Here is a 16,714-nt window from a genome sequence, read left to right as displayed (position 1 = left end):
GGTGACAAAATCAGAGGCCATCCACCACAATGTATATTTGCAACCCCTTAACAAAATGTACATGCACAATTAACAAATTTACTTGGTGAGACTGCAAAGCCTTTTGAAACCAAGAAAAACATGGGGAAAAGAAATTCAGTCAAGAAGGGCAGCGTTATTATTGTTTCTTTCGTAGGTCGGTACAGTGATCACTCATAGCAGTCAGTATAAAGTATAGTCAGACAAAACAAATGAGCAGTTTCAATTAGTTTGAAAAAATGCAATGTCACAGTGTCTGTACAAGGAAGAGTCTCTCTATGTACAAAAATAAAACGTTTTTTGTGCCATCGTCAACAAGCTCAGGGTATGAACCACTGGTATGGGAGGTACTTGAATCCTGAATTGCTCCTCATTATGTTGCCCAACTCGTTTATAAAGACAACACACGCAGCTTAACACAAACTATCCAATAGAAAAACCTTCTCTGAAATATGTACTGTGCAATCCTGAATTATGTTTAAAATCACATAGTGATACACAGACAGATTTAGACCAAGTTCAGACCAGGTATTCACATCAGACCTCAATCATCTGATCATATGTGGACAAAGTACGACTGTTTCCATCTGGCAGTCATACTTCCTCGAACAGAATCATAGTACGAACAGTTATTGCTGATAGTTCTTGATCAAATCTGCAACAAATCATACCCCTGAAGGAAGTGACCCTATACAATGTATCCCTTAAATAAACATCAATTCGTACGGCACTTTGTTTCCATAGCAGCACTGACAAATGGAAAATCTGTACGGCAAAGTGCACAGTTCTTTTTGCCGTAACAAGTCTTCTATGAACACATACACACACACATATTCAAATATATAATAAGAACTCCTGGTGTTGGCGCTCAACTTGGCTCCTCATCTTCATCTATGTATGGGATGTCCAGGTCGTCAAAGCTCCCATTGAAAGTGCTGCTGGTGACCCGAGGCTCGCTGGTTGCAGAGGGGTGGTCTTGGCTGGGCAGGAAGCACATGGATTGAGTGACATCTCTCTTTTGTCCCGATGTGAACTCCAATTGTTTGTCCATTGACTGAGCCATCAGGCTTCTGACTCTCTGTGCCAGGTCAGGAGGTTTCGGTGGGCAGTCGGGTTTCTGGCTCTGAGTTCGCATCGTCACCTTTCCTGTTGGTAGCAACGGCAGGTTAGTCAAGATATTTGGTCAGATAAATAAATATTCCAGTTTGTGAAATGACTTTATACTGTTGTTTGTGCAGCGTGCAGCATGCCTCGCTCCTAAACTTTCTCACGATCATCAATATCAATGGGTTCTGTGTTTCCTTCACCATTTATTTGGAGCAACTAATGTTTTATTTCAGGTCAGTGTGTGTTTTTAGTGTTTTTTTCTCCTTTCTTTCTGCCCAGTTCTGTATCTCATGGGAACACACTGTCACTTGTCCTCCATGAACCAGGTAACGTGAACATTTATTATACCTGACGTTTTTAAAATATCCGTTATGAGCAGGTATGAACACTGCTGGCAGACAACACATGAAACAGTTTTCTCTTAAGTATTTCTGTCAGGCACTGGTCTACAGCGTCTGTCTACACACACAGAGACAGAAGCCATTATCATGATGAAATATAGTCCCATGTACTATGTATGAGAGAGTTTGGACATAAAACAAAACAATGGCTAAGTTATGTGACTTGTTTTCTTAAACCAAGAGGAAGGTGAAAATACCTTACCTCCCTACTGACCTTCCGAATCCAGACTCCTCAGACGCTCCTCTAGGCTCTCTGTGCTCATTGATGAGGATGAGTCCAGGTTATCGTTGTCAGAGTGCTCCTGCTCCAGGTCAGGTAACCTGTAGGCCAAGTCCATCCTGGCAATAACAACAAAATATAATATCGCTCAAAACACATACAAGTTAAACTGCTTTTAATTCGACTAAAATAAGAAAAACAGATCTCACTTTTCCTGCTTGATGGATTTGATCCTTTCGATGAGCGTCTTCTCCATGTCGTTAGTACTTAATTCCTCTGGAACAGTCAATTCTGAGGGCTTTTCAACAACCTGCACACAGATCAGAACAGTGGTTGGAGGCAGACTAAAGATCAAGACACAATCCTACACCATGGCTCTTATCTTAATGTTTACGATTCACTCAGATTAAAACAAGATGTGTGTTTTTTTTTCATTTAAACTGTTCAGTTAGAATTATGTGACATAAGCAGACTATTAAGATACAATCGGGAAAACCTCTGAATTTAATGAAAATAAATTTTGAGGTCAAATGTTTAAGAATTAGTGACATCTAGTGGCAAGACTGCAGATTGCAACAACAGAGACACAAGAGTGTCAGTGAACTATAGCCGTGTTTCCATCGAGTTAAAGGGTTCGGTTTAGTACAGCACGGTATCTTTTTTTTGGGTTTCCATTAGGAATAGCACCAAAATAACCGGCACAAACTGTTCCATTTTTGGACCCTTTCCTTGGGGCACCAGAGTAAAATGGTAGCCAGGCCGGCTCTATCCATGACAGTCAGCTGAATGGTTCACTCCTTTACGACCCATGTTTCCTCATACAAATCGAGCAAGAAAAAAAGAGCTACTGAATGTCCTCTACTGTTGTCATGCCAAATGGCCGTTGAGAACAGCCCACGACCCGCCTACCAAGTAAATTTAATTTCTTATTATTTTCGGGATCTACAGGGAAAGTATCCAAAGATCGACGATCAGCGGGACGGCAACTCCTGTTCTAAAGTAAAAAAAAGTGATTATACACATACAACATACAAACTGCAATATAAATTAAATACAAACATAATGATGGGTAGAATATTCAATTTCTGGCAATAATCCCTCCGAAATGTTACACACTTGACCCTTAACCCTTAGAACACACAGCATTTAGGCTGCTTTTTTCCATTACTTTATTAAAACGTATTGACAGAGGCTATAGGAATGTGCAGGAGTGTCTTTTTTTCCATTTTCACCAACTATATAAACACACTTGACAATAAAGTAATCAATTTTTTAAGAAATCTGATTGAATGCATGACATTTAGAAATATGTTACATTTCAAAGTGGGGTTGTCTCATTTTTATGAACACAAATTAAATAAAAATGGTCTATTTTGTGACTTCTGCACAAGTATCACTACCCCTTCTGGGATTCCTTTTTTGACACAATTTCCTTTTTTAGTTATACAACTGCAATATTCAGCCCTCTCCTTCGATTACATTCTTTGGTGTTACACCATGTTCAGGTAGCTCTAGTCCTCCAGCATACCTGCAGAGGGCTGTGGCATTTTCCTCTTTGTTTGCTAGATGTGCCGTACTTTTTAAATGGAAGGATTCAAATCCTCCAACAAGAAGGTTAGATGTACTATCAACTGATAAAAACTATAAATAAAGTGAGAAATCTAATATTGTATTGTTCTCTCACAGTGTTTTGCCTCTTGAGTCTGAGTTGATTCACAGCCAGGGCCTCTGCATATTCCAGCTCCTGGATATTCTGCATCTTCTCCGTGTAGCGTCTGAACTGCTCGGATATCAGAGTCTCCACACACCTGCAGACAACAAAGTCAATGATGCATGTAGCTTTTTAAAAAGGTAGGCGTTCACACTCGGCATGAAAAATAAGCAACTATAGCTCCTGGAGGGCAGTTGTGTGCAGTATGATGACTTACCGTGTAGCCTTGCCTACATCCCTCATTCCAAGGAAGGGGTCGTCAGCGTCAGGGGAGCGCAAGATACAGGGGGCAAACACAATAGCAAGGGAGCTTGATGACATTTTATTATGCTCTTCTTCCTTTGCCACCCTGGAAAACAGAAAGGTCAAGATCTTGTGGGAATTCTCACTCAGACCTATAAAAAAACAATCACACGCCCAACACACCCTACCTAACAAGGTGAAAAATAAGCCGCTCCAGTGTGTTGTAATTAGAAGGAGGAAGTTCGTCAACTTTTTGGTATATAGCCCTGATTCTCTCTGGTTTCTCTGGCAGCTCTGAAGGTGGAGAAAAAAAATGCGTTTAATACATTTTAACAACTTGTCAGAATTGTGAAAATATCCATATCAGGCTTCTTCTTTTTTCTTTTTAAACACAAATAAACATATGTATGAAAAGCTCTATACACAGCTAACTGGAAATGAGGCATATTAGAGACCTATTAAATATAAGGATTTGTTGATTTTTCCTGTTTTGTATAACATTATTATTGTAAACATTGTATATTATTATATCACTGTATCCACAATAATACTGAAGACTTATTGAATACTTTATTTCTGTTTTAGATGTAACAATAGTTTGGACAAGACATGAGAACAGTACCCTGGACTCTGGACTCAAAAGTGATGGGATAATCAAATCCACCATTCACTAGAGAAAGTAGTCAGTGAAGTAGTTGCATAATCCCAAGCTTAGTGTTAAGTTACCTTTGCTTTGCTGTATATAAAAGGGAAAAGCGGTTTTCCTGAAAGTCTGCTGTCTTGTTTTTATGTAAAATAATCACAACTCTGTTCAGACTTTTATTACCCCGACCAAGGAGATTGTGTTTTCATCAGCCTAAGATTGTCCTACTGTTAGCAACTTCCTGTCTACTGCTTTTGACAGATCAATTAACATTTGTTTTGTCATGGGAAGGTAATCATTCAAGTATATTCCCACATAAATTTGGTAAGAATCGACCCACTGATGATGTCATAGAATGTTTCAAGAAATACCAATCTCTAATAATGGGTGCAAGAAAAAACTTTAAAAAAAAATCAAAAGTCATCGAAATGTGGTATGAGTATGCAGGATCAGACACTCTACCACCAGTAGATCAGGATTAATTTTTGTCATGCATATGTAAGATGGTAAAAACTATAAGCAGGTAAAGTTCTATACAGATTTAGAAAGTTCCAAGTTCCAAAATGTAAATATATCAGGTGTTGGTATGTGTTTAAGCCTCGGGGAGGTCTGCGCTCTCCGACTGCTTCTCTATCCTCTACTTAAGAAAAAAATGAAATGCTAATGTTAACATTTACTCACCTGCAGCATGCAAAAAGTCACTATAGAGGGAGTAGGTCAAGAGGGGATCAGGCAGCTCTCTGAGCCATCGTTTCATCAGACCTGTGATGGTGTGGATGGGGTAATTCTCTAAACACGCTGACTCAGGATCTGATTTCATGAGACAGAAACAAAAAGAAAATTCACATGACTTTCAAATCTATGAAGGGTAATTAAACCCGCTCTTTTGAGGCTAACTCAGCCTAAAGCTCTGGGTTTAAACAAATTCCAAGAAGTGGGCAGAGAGCTGAGGGAGAGAAGAAAGGAGGGAGAATGTGGAAAAAGAGACAAGCCCTCAATCGCTCACACCACACTTCAATGAGAGAAGAATTGATCATAGGATCTGTTGAAAGACAACATCTGAAATGTCTTACTGGTCTCCAGAATCTGGTGAAGTTCCCTCGCGCGGCAGGTTGAGCCCGACTTGCGATAAATGCCCTCAGTGTAGAGGCCGTTCAGCTCCACATGCATTAGCAGCATCTCCACTACCTTGGGCACAGGGTTGGCTTTACTGGTGAGGACACACACCTGCACCCCAAAGTGAAGGGAGCCAGGTACACTCTCATCCTGATCACAGGAAAATACAAAATGGGTTAATGTCACAGCTTAACAGACGGGAAGTCTTGAGAAGTTATTGTTAGGGGACATCAAAATGTCTGTACTCGCCTGCCTGGCACAGCGTGTAGAGCAATCTGTGATGATCTTTTTCAGGCATTTCTTGTGACATATCAACTTGCAAGCTAAATGAAAATATAAAAGACAAATAGTGATTCATTTATGTACATTATATTTTTTAAGTCGAAAATATTGTGTTTGTTCAACACACCGCTGCACATGTAGGCCTTCTCCATCCCCCAGATGTAGGAGCCACACAAGTCACATGACTGCATGATGTTCACCTGGTATGTGCTGAACAAGTGATCCAGAGGATTATCAAGCTGCAGACACAAAGTAAACGCAGAATACAATGAGGATATTCACCAAGATTCGTGACCAGGAGACATAACAGTGCAGATTAATACATTAAACGTACACATTTGTCCTTTTTCCTCCTCTTTTTTGTAACTTTAGTAGCCTGAAAGAAGCCAGAAGTTATACAAGAGTGAGTCAGGAGTTTAGAGAGGGATTACTGTGTTTCTGTCTGAATGCTGTAATGTACCTTTGTTGGGTCAGACTCCACTCGTTTTATTTCTCCTCTGATGAAGCCGTCCAGCACAGACTGGAACAGGTTGACCACCAGTGAGACCTCTGCCTTCTCTTTGAATCCTGCCAGTGTGGTCACTTTGCTGTGGTAGCCTTTCATCAGATCCTTGTAGGCGATCCGGGGCTTCTGTTGGGTCACACGTCGACCATGAAAGGCACAGTTAACCCGTTTGCTTTGAATTACTCTCTAGTATAGAGAAGGAACCTGACGTACCTCGACAGAGTACATCCCTTTGATGGTCTCTCTGAACTGCATGGTGGCTGTGAGGAAAATGTTCTCTGTGGGCGACAGTTCTTTCATTCTTGACCGCAGGTCATTCACCTGAGGTCAAAGGTGAGCAAATAATTAATATATGAGAATTTCAGGACAAATAAAAGAAAGATATAATATAACCAATTTATTCATTAGGATAAACCCCTTGATATGTATCATCTAATTTCTGTTACACAACAAAACCAAACGCCAAAATCAGAATGACAACAGACAAAAACAACATACAGCAAGTAATAATATCACAGGAAACCTTACAACCACAGTTAGGCCAGAGTGGTCATTACCGGATAAAGTTTAAGTGGACTACCAAATACAGTTAAGTGTAATACCACTAAGTACAAATACAGTATAATCATTAGGTAAATTGAAACAAAATCAATGACAATTACAATGGGAAAAAAAGAGGACAGAGTAGATTTAAACAAACCCAGCAATGCAATAGATTTGGATATCAGCTGGTACATTATTCCAGTCTGTTGGAGCTTCAAACACAAAAGATCTTTTGTCATTATATTTTTGCACACTGTACAAGATCCTGTTTTAAATAAAGTGGCAAACTGAAAATTAATGCATTTAAATATAAACTGAAACCAATGAATGCATCTTCATCAGTTAGACATGGCCATTTAAGAGCAGTGATTTAAAATGTCCATCTTCTACAACAAGGTTTAAACGTGTTCTAAAATCAGTAAATGCAATCAAAATAAAGCAAAAACCAAGTGTTCCTCTTGCAATTATTTCTTCTACAGAAAATAAAATCTCACATGATGAAAATCCAGGATAAAATATCTATCTATTAATGCAAGGAAAATGCACTCCGGCCAAAATTCCTCAGCTCGACTCACATTGATCACATACCCTGGTTAATACAGTAGAACAGTATTCCTGATTTTCCTCCAAGTACCACCAGAGGAAGCTTGCGTACCACTGGTGGTACACGTACAGCAGTTTAAGAACCATGGCCTTATGTAATAGCAAAACAGATTTTTATGCAGTGATATTATGTAAGTGGTTGAAATGTGTTGTTTTAACATGTTTTGTTTTGGGTATTTTCCTGAGAGTGGCGCATCTGTCTGCGTCCTGAAGTGAGTGACACAGTCTAGATTCAAAAAGGCTGTTGTTCATGGTCAGCACCTTAATGACCACTGAGGTGTCCATATATGGTTGTTTCCATTCTGTTGCCTATATGGCAAGTATGATGTCTTGCTGTGTGTCTGTGCTTTAAAAAAAAAATACTATTATCTTATTATCTGAGATAATAATTGTCTGTGTCTGTGATGATATTATCATTAAGACCTGAGTTAGAACTCTGCTCTGCTCCTCTTCCTTTGTGATCTCACCTGGTTGCCGAGGAACTCGTCCAGGTTCCGCAGCTCCTTGGGGTCGGTGATCTCTCGGTCCAGAGAAGTGTTCCACTCGATCGCCCGTGTGGCCCGGCTGATTCGGATGGTGGGGTTTCGAGTGGCCCGCCCACTGCTTTGGTTTGACACGTGGTATGGATGTGTCGTGTACCTGGGCAAGGTGACTGTGGAGATATGGAATCATTAGAAGAAAAGTACTATTATGTATTGGCGACGTAGTATGTGATATTTTCAACCAAACTAATAGATTTGTTGTTATTTATAGCATGTATCAAACTCAACACTTATTAGTAATGTAATAAAAAAATTACACATCTTTAATTTAAAATGTGTTCCCTGATTGGTTTTGTGTTGTGTTATTTGACCTTGTGTGGCTCTCGACTTGGAAATTAATTATCGGGCCCCTCTGTAATTGAGTTTGACCTTTACAATCTCAAAGTATAATCTCTTGTAGTTTTACAGAGGGTTGTTGATGGCATGTGTATTCCAGGGTTATTATTTGGGGAAGTGATATAAACAAATCGATATCATTTTATGCACACATCACTGTCCTCAAATCTTTAACATATTGTCCTCACAGTCTTACCTTCCACTGCATATTCAAAAGTATAGACAATTACTATAGTAGACAATAGTAGACAATTATCAATCAATCAATCACCTGCTTGTTCTGACGAAGAGTCGCTGCCTGGGACGCATTTCTGTGCACGTTTCCTCAGGAATCTACTGAGGAACCAAATCCTGTAGAAAAGACAATTTGTGTGTCATTCAGCAACGGTTATGACAGAAAATTCGGTTTCCGAAAGTCTTGATATTTAATCAAATAAAGCAGTCTACCTTTCGGGAGTTGTGAGCTGTGATTGGTTGGACCCGTGTTGTCCCAAGTCGTCATCGGTGCGTCTGGCTGGAAGGCTGAACCTCGACCCATCAGGCTCCGCCGGCAACTGCAACAGAAAAATTGACATATTTTATGCTGAAATGGGACCAATATTTACAAGAAAAACAAACATCCTTTATCAGAAAACAAACCCTCTTTCCCATCCATGACCACCAGCAGCATCTGACCACACCCATCAGCTCCACCACCACCAAACCAGGCACCCCATAAACATAATAACATATTAATAGTGGTAGTCCTTCACCATTTACATTTTCTTTTTTTTAAACCAAAGCAACACCATCTCCTGCTGCCACCTCAACACAGACTATTTATTTTTGTTTGAATTAGTTTGGTAAGAAAATGTGTGTGTATTTTAATATCTTTGTTATCATTGCCATAAAACGGGTTAGTAACACGTCATACAAGAAAATTCACACTTTTCTTGTTTTATATAATCATAACAACAATGTTATGTAATGTTTAAATTGTCTTAAAGGGGACATATTATGCAAAATCAACTTTTTAATCATTTTAATACCTATATTTGGGACTCTGGAGGCCCTACCATTCGCCAAAGTGTGGAAAAACAATTCTCAGTCCTTTTTCATGGTCCCCACAAAACCGAGCGTTCTGAAAGGGGCGGTTTTGGCAGGGTTATTGAACTGCTATGGTGCTTCATCCTTATGGTATTTTGACCAAAGCATGTCACAGACATGTTCATTAGGACACCAGGGAACTATTTTAACTTGGAGAAATAGGGTATAATATGTCCCCTTTAAGGGTAAAGATCACCTAGGGAACATTTAATATTTGGTCCATAGATATGCTGCCATGTAAATGGGGATCTATATAAGTTGCCAGGGGATCGGCCATGACCTACTTAAAATTATAATAACTTCAATAATCTTATTTATGATTTAATTACGGTGTGCATGAACAAAACACATTATCAAAATAATCTTAAATGAGGCAAGCGACAGAGGACACCCCGACATTAAAGCGCCATATTCTAGTCTAATCCGCAGCTCATTGGTGGCAAAGAGACTAAATGATCTTTGTTTTTTGTCCTGATGTGCAGAGAAGAAATGCAGCAAAAAAAAAAGCTTCAATCCATCTGGGACATCCACATGCAAGGCTTGCATGCAGACAAGCAGCATTGTCAGACAGCATGTCCCTTTGGTCAGTACCTTGACCTGGGATTTGAGGGCCCGGACATCCACACTACTGGCCGAGCTCTTCAGGCTGGGCATATGGGGGCTCATGGGGGGCAGTGGGAAGCTCCAGTACTCGCTTTCCTTGGAGCCCCCAAAGTTAAGCATCAGACCGCTGCGGGCGTAGGCTAAGCGCCGCTTGCGTCTGGGCTGCTTGCGGAAGCGCACATTGACCTAATTGGGCCAGGAAAGTTAATGAGGCACAGACTGGGAGGCCTTGACTGGGTCAGGATGTGTTAGGATCCTCCATGAGTTTGTGAACTTAACATTAACTTACAGTTTGCATGACTTAGAGCACCTTGTACAGCTAAACACAATATTTATTGTTGTGGCAAAAAGAGCATTAGTCTAACGAAACACACATTGATACTGTTAAGTTATGGTTAATGTTATAAATCATGTAATATCACAAGAAAACGGTACCTCGTTGGCTGAAGGTGAGCTATCAGAGCCTGATGAGCTGACACGGGACAGTTCATCAGCAGACATGGACTTCACTCTGGAGCTGTTTTTCAGATGGAAATAAAAAAAAGAGTTGGTAATATTTATTCCAATATGATATATTATATATTTGTAACTTTGCACAAAATGGCTCATCAGACTTTTGTTTATATTTGAAAATGACACACTACAGTTTTAAACCATGACAGAACCATGTTCAGATTATTGAAACCAAAGGGAAGTTTATGACTAAATCAATGGAGCTTGTTGAATTTTTCACTTACTGAAATGCTTCTTTCCTACTGTCTCTTCGTCTGTAAACTTCTGGACTTGAGTCGTCTGTCGGGTCGCCCTCGCTGTACCTTTCCCTCCACTTCTCGGCCTTCTCCTTGATGCCAGCCATGTCATTGTAGCGCTGCAGAGAACTGCTCTTCGAGGGGCTGGGAGAACGATCTTCACTGCCAACGTTAGGGTCCAGAGGGAAGGAGAGCGGTCTGTTGAGAGGAGGTGGGGATCCTCTGCCATCTCGTTTCTCCCTGCTGTGGTCCCTCTGGCCGCTGCCTGAGTCCACCTGCTGAGTCCTGTTGGGGCTCATGTCCACTTTATGCTGCCTCTTTAACTCTTTCTTTGACAACCTGTTACATAACAATCGATACATTAGATTGACATGCATTCAGAACTATTCATTGTATCCAAACAAATCAACAACATCTAATCACCGAAGAGGATCAGGAAGACGTTTAAACGTGTAAACATATTCTAATCATTCGTCACAATCATATGACAAGCAAATTTAAAACTCCAGTGTGAAACATTTAGGAGGGCAGAAATCAAAAGTACTATCTATAATATGTTTATAATCACTTTAAAATAAATATATTTTAGTTTTCATAGTCTTAGAATCTGCCTCCCATATAATACACGCACTTCAGTCCAGGTGCGGCAGCCAGAGTTCAGTTAGTTTTAGTTCAGGGTTAGGTTAGGTTGATGCCAGATTTGACACTTGTTACAATGTCATTTATTAACAGCTGAAGTATTTAACTGTTGGCCTTAAGCTTTTGATTTAATTAAATATTCTCGCAAGGAAAGGAACGTGGCTTTGTGGCCTTCCTGATGTTATTTTGTTTTTTAGATGAAAGCTACCATGGACACTTTGATATCTTTGACAGCTATGATAGATAAGGAAATGGAAGATATGTACTGAAAATTATGAAGCAGTTGGATGGTGTAACAATGTTTTTGAAAGCTACCATGGACACTTTGATATCTTTGACGGCTATGATAGATAAGGAAATGGAAGATATGTACTGAAAATTATGAAGCAGTTGGATGGTGTAACAATGTTTTTTGACCGTCAGGTCCCTACGTGACATTAGGTTGCGTTGTCTTACTGTTGTGTAAGAAGCTTGGGTACATGTGGATAGAAATGTAACTTGGATGTACGGCAAGTGGAAATAAATGTGCAAACCCTTCACACAACTCTCTCTTGTGATTGATGAATTACAACAGTACCTACGAGTTAAGCCAATTGAAACTTGCTTACAGCTAACGACTATTCAGTGGCTTTGGTATTAAGTGTACCTTCGCCACTACACCAGGGTTTCCTAGGCTTTCTATGTGGGGACCCACTTTTTAAAGATGGCAAACTATTGTCACCCAAATCACACGATAAAGAGCAACTAATGTATAGCCATATCTGTGACACCTTATATTATTTTGAAGTAGCACATTTTTATGCATGCGATTTAAAACATATAGACATACATTTTGACTAAAAGGTTGGGGAAAATTCTGCTAATTTGTTTGGGATCTCTACCCAGTCTTTGGGAACTTCAGACAAGGACTTGCATTTCTACAGCAGCTCAAATTGCCATGAATGTTGCCTTTTTTGAAACAATGTGTACCACGTAAACCAAAACTAAGGGTTCAGCCCACATATCTCACATACACAAACCAATGAAGAAGAAGTATGAAACAGGAGAGGGATGAGAGTTGTGTATGATTTGATTTGAGACGATTCCTTTAATTAATGTGCCATGCATTCAGAATAAGCCCAGCCAAAATGTAGAACACAAATCATGGACGAGAGTAAACAATGCTAAACATTCCTGGCATTTTTTTCCAGGCTTTAGAAAACCAAGGTCACCAACTTGTATACATTATATTAAACATCCATTCCATCCTGACTTCATCAGAGCACCAGAATATTTCTGGGTTTTCACAAGAAAGTGTGACTCATTCTCAAGTTCATCTAATCCACATAATTCACACAATCCATTTCCTCCCTGAACATTTTTTATCTCTGTGTTTACATCATTTCTGGTATGTGAAGGCCATCTTAGTTCTCTGTTGTGTGGGAGGAAATTGAATGAGTGAGTGAGTCAAGCATTTGTTTCATTCTGCAGTCTCACCATTAGATGTCACTAATGCTTCAACACCGGATCTTAAGGGAATACTTTGAACACTACCGTTCCTATTGCACACATACCACAAAACCCGACAGTTGCTGTCGGATAAAAATGCCTAAAGCAAAATGTGGTGCACAGAGTGTGGAATGTAAAGGCCCCACCTGCAGCTCGTCATTACTTTTAGCCAGACTGTGATTAAAAATGCTGCTTTTCTAAATGCAACACAATCAGGTTGGGTGTATTACCAATTTAGACTTATAATCATCCGCAGGTTATAGGTTGGCTTCCACTCTTAAAATCATTTAAACACATTCAAATCAATTCTAGAGTGAGGCAGTGTGGGTGCAGCGGCATGTACTGTACATACCTGTCTCTTCCATGGCGGCTTTTAGACGACTCCTCATCCTCAGGTTGCCGATTCGGCCTCTTCAGGGAAGTCTTCCAAGCTGTCTGGATCACTGACGCTGCTTGATTTTGCTTCTCATAAAATTCACGCCAGTTTCTCTGAAACAATGGAAACCCTGTGGTCAAACATCAGTTTTCATGACGTTCCTTTATCTACCTTTTCTATCAGATTCTTGTACATGATGGCTCCCGGCCGGGTGCAGTTAAAGTGCCACTGCCACTGCTCCTGCACCCAGTTTGTGCCGAGTAGTAAATGTCAAGGTCAAATTCACTATCACTAATTGGTGGGTATGCAAATAAAGACTATAATAATTCTTTAATAGTACTTTTTAAATGATAATAACCCTGTACCTGTATGAGGACTGTGGCATCCTTCTTTTGCAGAAAGTGCAGTCTCATCAGACAAGCGCGGAACCAGCGCTGCAGTATGATGATGCGTCGCATCACTTCTTTGTTCAGAGAGTCCTGGAGCAGCTGCCTCTCCTTTTCCTTGAGGAACACCTAAGTGGATGAAAATGAGACACACAGAGCATGTTGCGAGGTCAAAGCAGAAAAGAAACAACCATGTGTGTGCTGTGCTGTGGGTTTACATTCTTTGCGGCATATGTCATTCATTTTCTGTGACTTTTTTCTATGATCAGATTTAAGGCCTTATTCTCACAAGAGTGACAATAAGGACATGAAATCTGGAAAATATCTTTTAATTTCCCTAAAGACACATTTTCATTTCCATTGAATTCTTGCATGTCATGTCACTTTTTAAAACGGAAATCTTAAATCAATTACATGACAAATGGTGAGACACATTCTAACCTTTGACCACTGTTATAAACAGGAACTTGCCGATTCATTTATGGCTGTAATGAAACACTAATGACCTTGGTTTTTCCTATTTGGTAGGAGGACTTATCCAGCTTCATCCTCTCAAACAGTTGAGTTATGTGCTCAGAAGTTGCAGTTGCGCCTTTTGGGAATAACATCCTGAACTTGTCCACAAATCCCTGTTATTATTCAGAGAAAACACAGAGTTAGAAATGCAAATAGTCTCCATTACCATACATAAATATCTAGTTGACATCAATGAAACGTCACCGTGAACGTGTATTTAGCACTGTAGCCAGATCTCTGGATGTGAACCACCGGCAGCAAGTCTATGTGTCTGATCTGCTGTCGCACAAGTTCCTCATCAAAGTGCAGCTCCCTCTGTAAACAGTGAGTGACGAAGAGTGTTAGCCTTTTCAAAATACAACCTCATTTGCAGATTCATTGATGACATTATGTTACCTTTTCAGCATTGGAGCGAACACAGAAAATAAAGAAAGGCTCGGCTCTTTCGATTGTCTCCATCAGCTTCCTGGTCGAGGCCTGTGTGAGAGAGTGAAGTTGAATCTTATGCATTTAAAAAATGTAAAACTACATTTTTGTCATTTATTAACACAATATGTATATTGCTATATATGCTATTGATTTATTTATTTATTTCCATGGGTAGGCTTTTGCTAATGAATAATTAGCTGATAAATGTCCGCATCCCTTTGGTCACATGTCTGATTTTAGGATGACACTGTCACCCAATCTAAATTTTTTAGCCAGCAGGCAGGTGTCAGAGCCGATGTGTGACAGAAGAACAACATACAAGTTGGTGACCTAACATTGACGTGAACAAAAAATCACCAAGTAAGAGACTCTATTTTGCGATGGTTTGGTGACGTGCAGAGGATGATAGTGATTATATTGGATAAAGGATGCTGAAGATGGGAGGAAAAGAGGAAGACCACAGAAAAGGTTCATGGATGTTTTAAGGAGGAAATTAGGACATTTTTGGTCTAACAGAAGAGGACACAAGGCACAGGACAGGATGGAGGCAGATGATCCACTGTGGCGACCCCTAAAGAAGAGGAAGGAGAATAATGCGCAAAGTTATACAGAGAAAAAGACAAACCTGAAACTGGGCGCCAACAGTGGGCAGTGGTGTTCTCCAGTGAGGGTGGAAGATGGACTTGCTGGTTCGATCATGTGCAGTAAGGCCAACAATATGTTGGAGTGAGCGCATATCCATTAGGTTCTGTTTAAAAAGACAAAGTCAAAGTCTATAAAAGCATCTAACATCATAGGTTGCATTTACACTACAGCCTCACTCAATAAATAAATTTGATTAGCAGGCAGAACAGATATTCCCGATTATTGCGACTTGTCCTCAAAAACTTGACAGTGGCTGACAACTTAAACACACATGGACTCTATTCATGATCATGACTCTCTCTCTCTCTCCCCACCAGTGCAATGGATGAGGACGAGGGCTTAAACGAGCAGACTCATGCCGAGGTTTCAACAGATCAGAATTGGGCATTAAGACCTGCATTAAAAAAAGGCAGCCACAAAAAGCACTTTGCTTCATTAGCACTGTAGCTCTTATTAGAGATTAGATTAGACTTTATTGATCCCATACTGGGGAAATCCACATTGTTACAGCACGTTCAGGTTCAGAGATAGAAGAGTGAAACAGATATAGAATACACAGTAGTAAATTAGACAAAAATAAGGTATAAAAAATACATAGAAATAGAATAAGCATAATTCCTACAGTTTCAATAGGGCCCTTTGTACTTTGTGCACCCAAAATGTTCCAAGAAAATATAGAAGAAAGTGCAGGGACACAGCTTTTTGCAAGGAATAATTGCAGGTGTGTATTGTACTGTGACACAGGGACTGTGTGAGTAGTGACATCATTAAGAATGTAGCAAAAGTATAGGTTTGTCACGCGCAGCGTTATAACAACGTTATCAACACTTTACCTTCGGAATGAGCTGCTTCTGGCGACCGCTTCTACTTTTCCTGTGGGAAAAACACAGATACAGAATATAAGAGATATAAACAGGAAACACACGGCGACTGTAAACACAGTCTGAACTTTAATGCACAATGGCCCCAACTTGCTTTTTCAGTTCATAACTGGCGAATATGTCTTCAAACACATCAAGAGGATGTTCATCGGAGCGATCGAAGGAGAAGTCCAGAGTGAGGCTGTTGCTGTAACAGTCAGAGCAGAGGACGGTTTACTTTAGCAGCAAACACCAGGTCATCATGTATAATGTGTTTGTGCAGCTGTTCATTCAGGACACAGTCACATATGTTGTAGCGTTCATGTGGATCACTGTGAGGTGTATGAAAATGTGGTGTGGTCATGAAAACATCACAGCAAAGCTCTGTCTGTTGTTATCTAGGCTGCAGAGAGATTTATTGTCCTTAGTTAAAGTTGCAGTGCATACATTTTGTTGATTTCTGTTCACGTCAATTTATAATTCGCCTCAGTCTACGGCGTCAGATTTATGTCAAACGTCGTGAGAGCGGTAAAACATGCTCACGGGCAAATAATATCACTGCACACGTGCAGATATTAACATCACACGCAATATGGGTCCCTCACGTGCATATTAAACAACCATGAGTCCAAAGAAGCAATCACACAGATGAGAACTCACATTGAAG

The 16,714-nt window shown here is 40.0% G+C and overlaps 1 protein-coding gene across 6 annotated transcripts in view; it reads right to left on the bottom strand.

The window, feature by feature from the left end:
* Positions 1–10: 10 nt before the first annotated feature.
* The window catches only part of myo9b (myosin IXb), a 40,289-nt gene continuing 23,585 nt past the window's right edge, over positions 11–16,714 (bottom strand). For 3 of the 6 annotated variants that reach the window (XM_058648169.1, XM_058648184.1, XM_058648176.1), the window contains exons 15-41: positions 16,163–16,255; positions 16,021–16,060; positions 15,168–15,290; positions 14,510–14,590; positions 14,318–14,428; positions 14,104–14,226; positions 13,577–13,726; positions 13,188–13,324; positions 10,697–11,047; positions 10,395–10,476; positions 9,948–10,145; positions 8,718–8,824; positions 8,542–8,621; positions 7,860–8,044; positions 6,460–6,567; positions 6,202–6,372; positions 6,076–6,117; positions 5,869–5,980; positions 5,709–5,782; positions 5,417–5,609; positions 5,025–5,153; positions 3,889–3,994; positions 3,675–3,806; positions 3,431–3,554; positions 1,956–2,056; positions 1,741–1,865; positions 11–1,164 (exon numbers count right to left, since the gene is read on the bottom strand). In XM_058648169.1, the coding sequence (XP_058504152.1) occupies positions 887–1,164; positions 1,741–1,865; positions 1,956–2,056; positions 3,431–3,554; positions 3,675–3,806; positions 3,889–3,994; positions 5,025–5,153; positions 5,417–5,609; positions 5,709–5,782; positions 5,869–5,980; positions 6,076–6,117; positions 6,202–6,372; positions 6,460–6,567; positions 7,860–8,044; positions 8,542–8,621; positions 8,718–8,824; positions 9,948–10,145; positions 10,395–10,476; positions 10,697–11,047; positions 13,188–13,324; positions 13,577–13,726; positions 14,104–14,226; positions 14,318–14,428; positions 14,510–14,590; positions 15,168–15,290; positions 16,021–16,060; positions 16,163–16,255 (3,556 nt within the window). In that variant the 3' untranslated portion in view covers positions 11–886. Of the gene's footprint in view, positions 1,165–1,728; positions 1,866–1,955; positions 2,057–3,430; positions 3,555–3,674; positions 3,807–3,888; positions 3,995–5,024; positions 5,154–5,416; positions 5,610–5,708; positions 5,783–5,868; positions 5,981–6,075; positions 6,118–6,201; positions 6,373–6,459; positions 6,568–7,859; positions 8,045–8,541; positions 8,622–8,717; positions 8,825–9,947; positions 10,146–10,394; positions 10,477–10,696; positions 11,048–13,187; positions 13,325–13,576; positions 13,727–14,103; positions 14,227–14,317; positions 14,429–14,509; positions 14,591–15,167; positions 15,291–16,020; positions 16,061–16,162; positions 16,256–16,714 lie in introns of all 6 variants that reach the window. The other 3 variants (XM_058648210.1, XM_058648193.1, XM_058648202.1) reach the window with 3 other exon arrangements.

The sequence above is a fragment of the Solea solea genome, chromosome 1 (genome assembly GCF_958295425.1).
Source record: "Solea solea chromosome 1, fSolSol10.1, whole genome shotgun sequence".
Taxonomy (NCBI): Eukaryota; Metazoa; Chordata; class Actinopteri; order Pleuronectiformes; family Soleidae; genus Solea; species Solea solea.
This window is presented reverse-complemented; position numbering and strand designations above follow the sequence as displayed.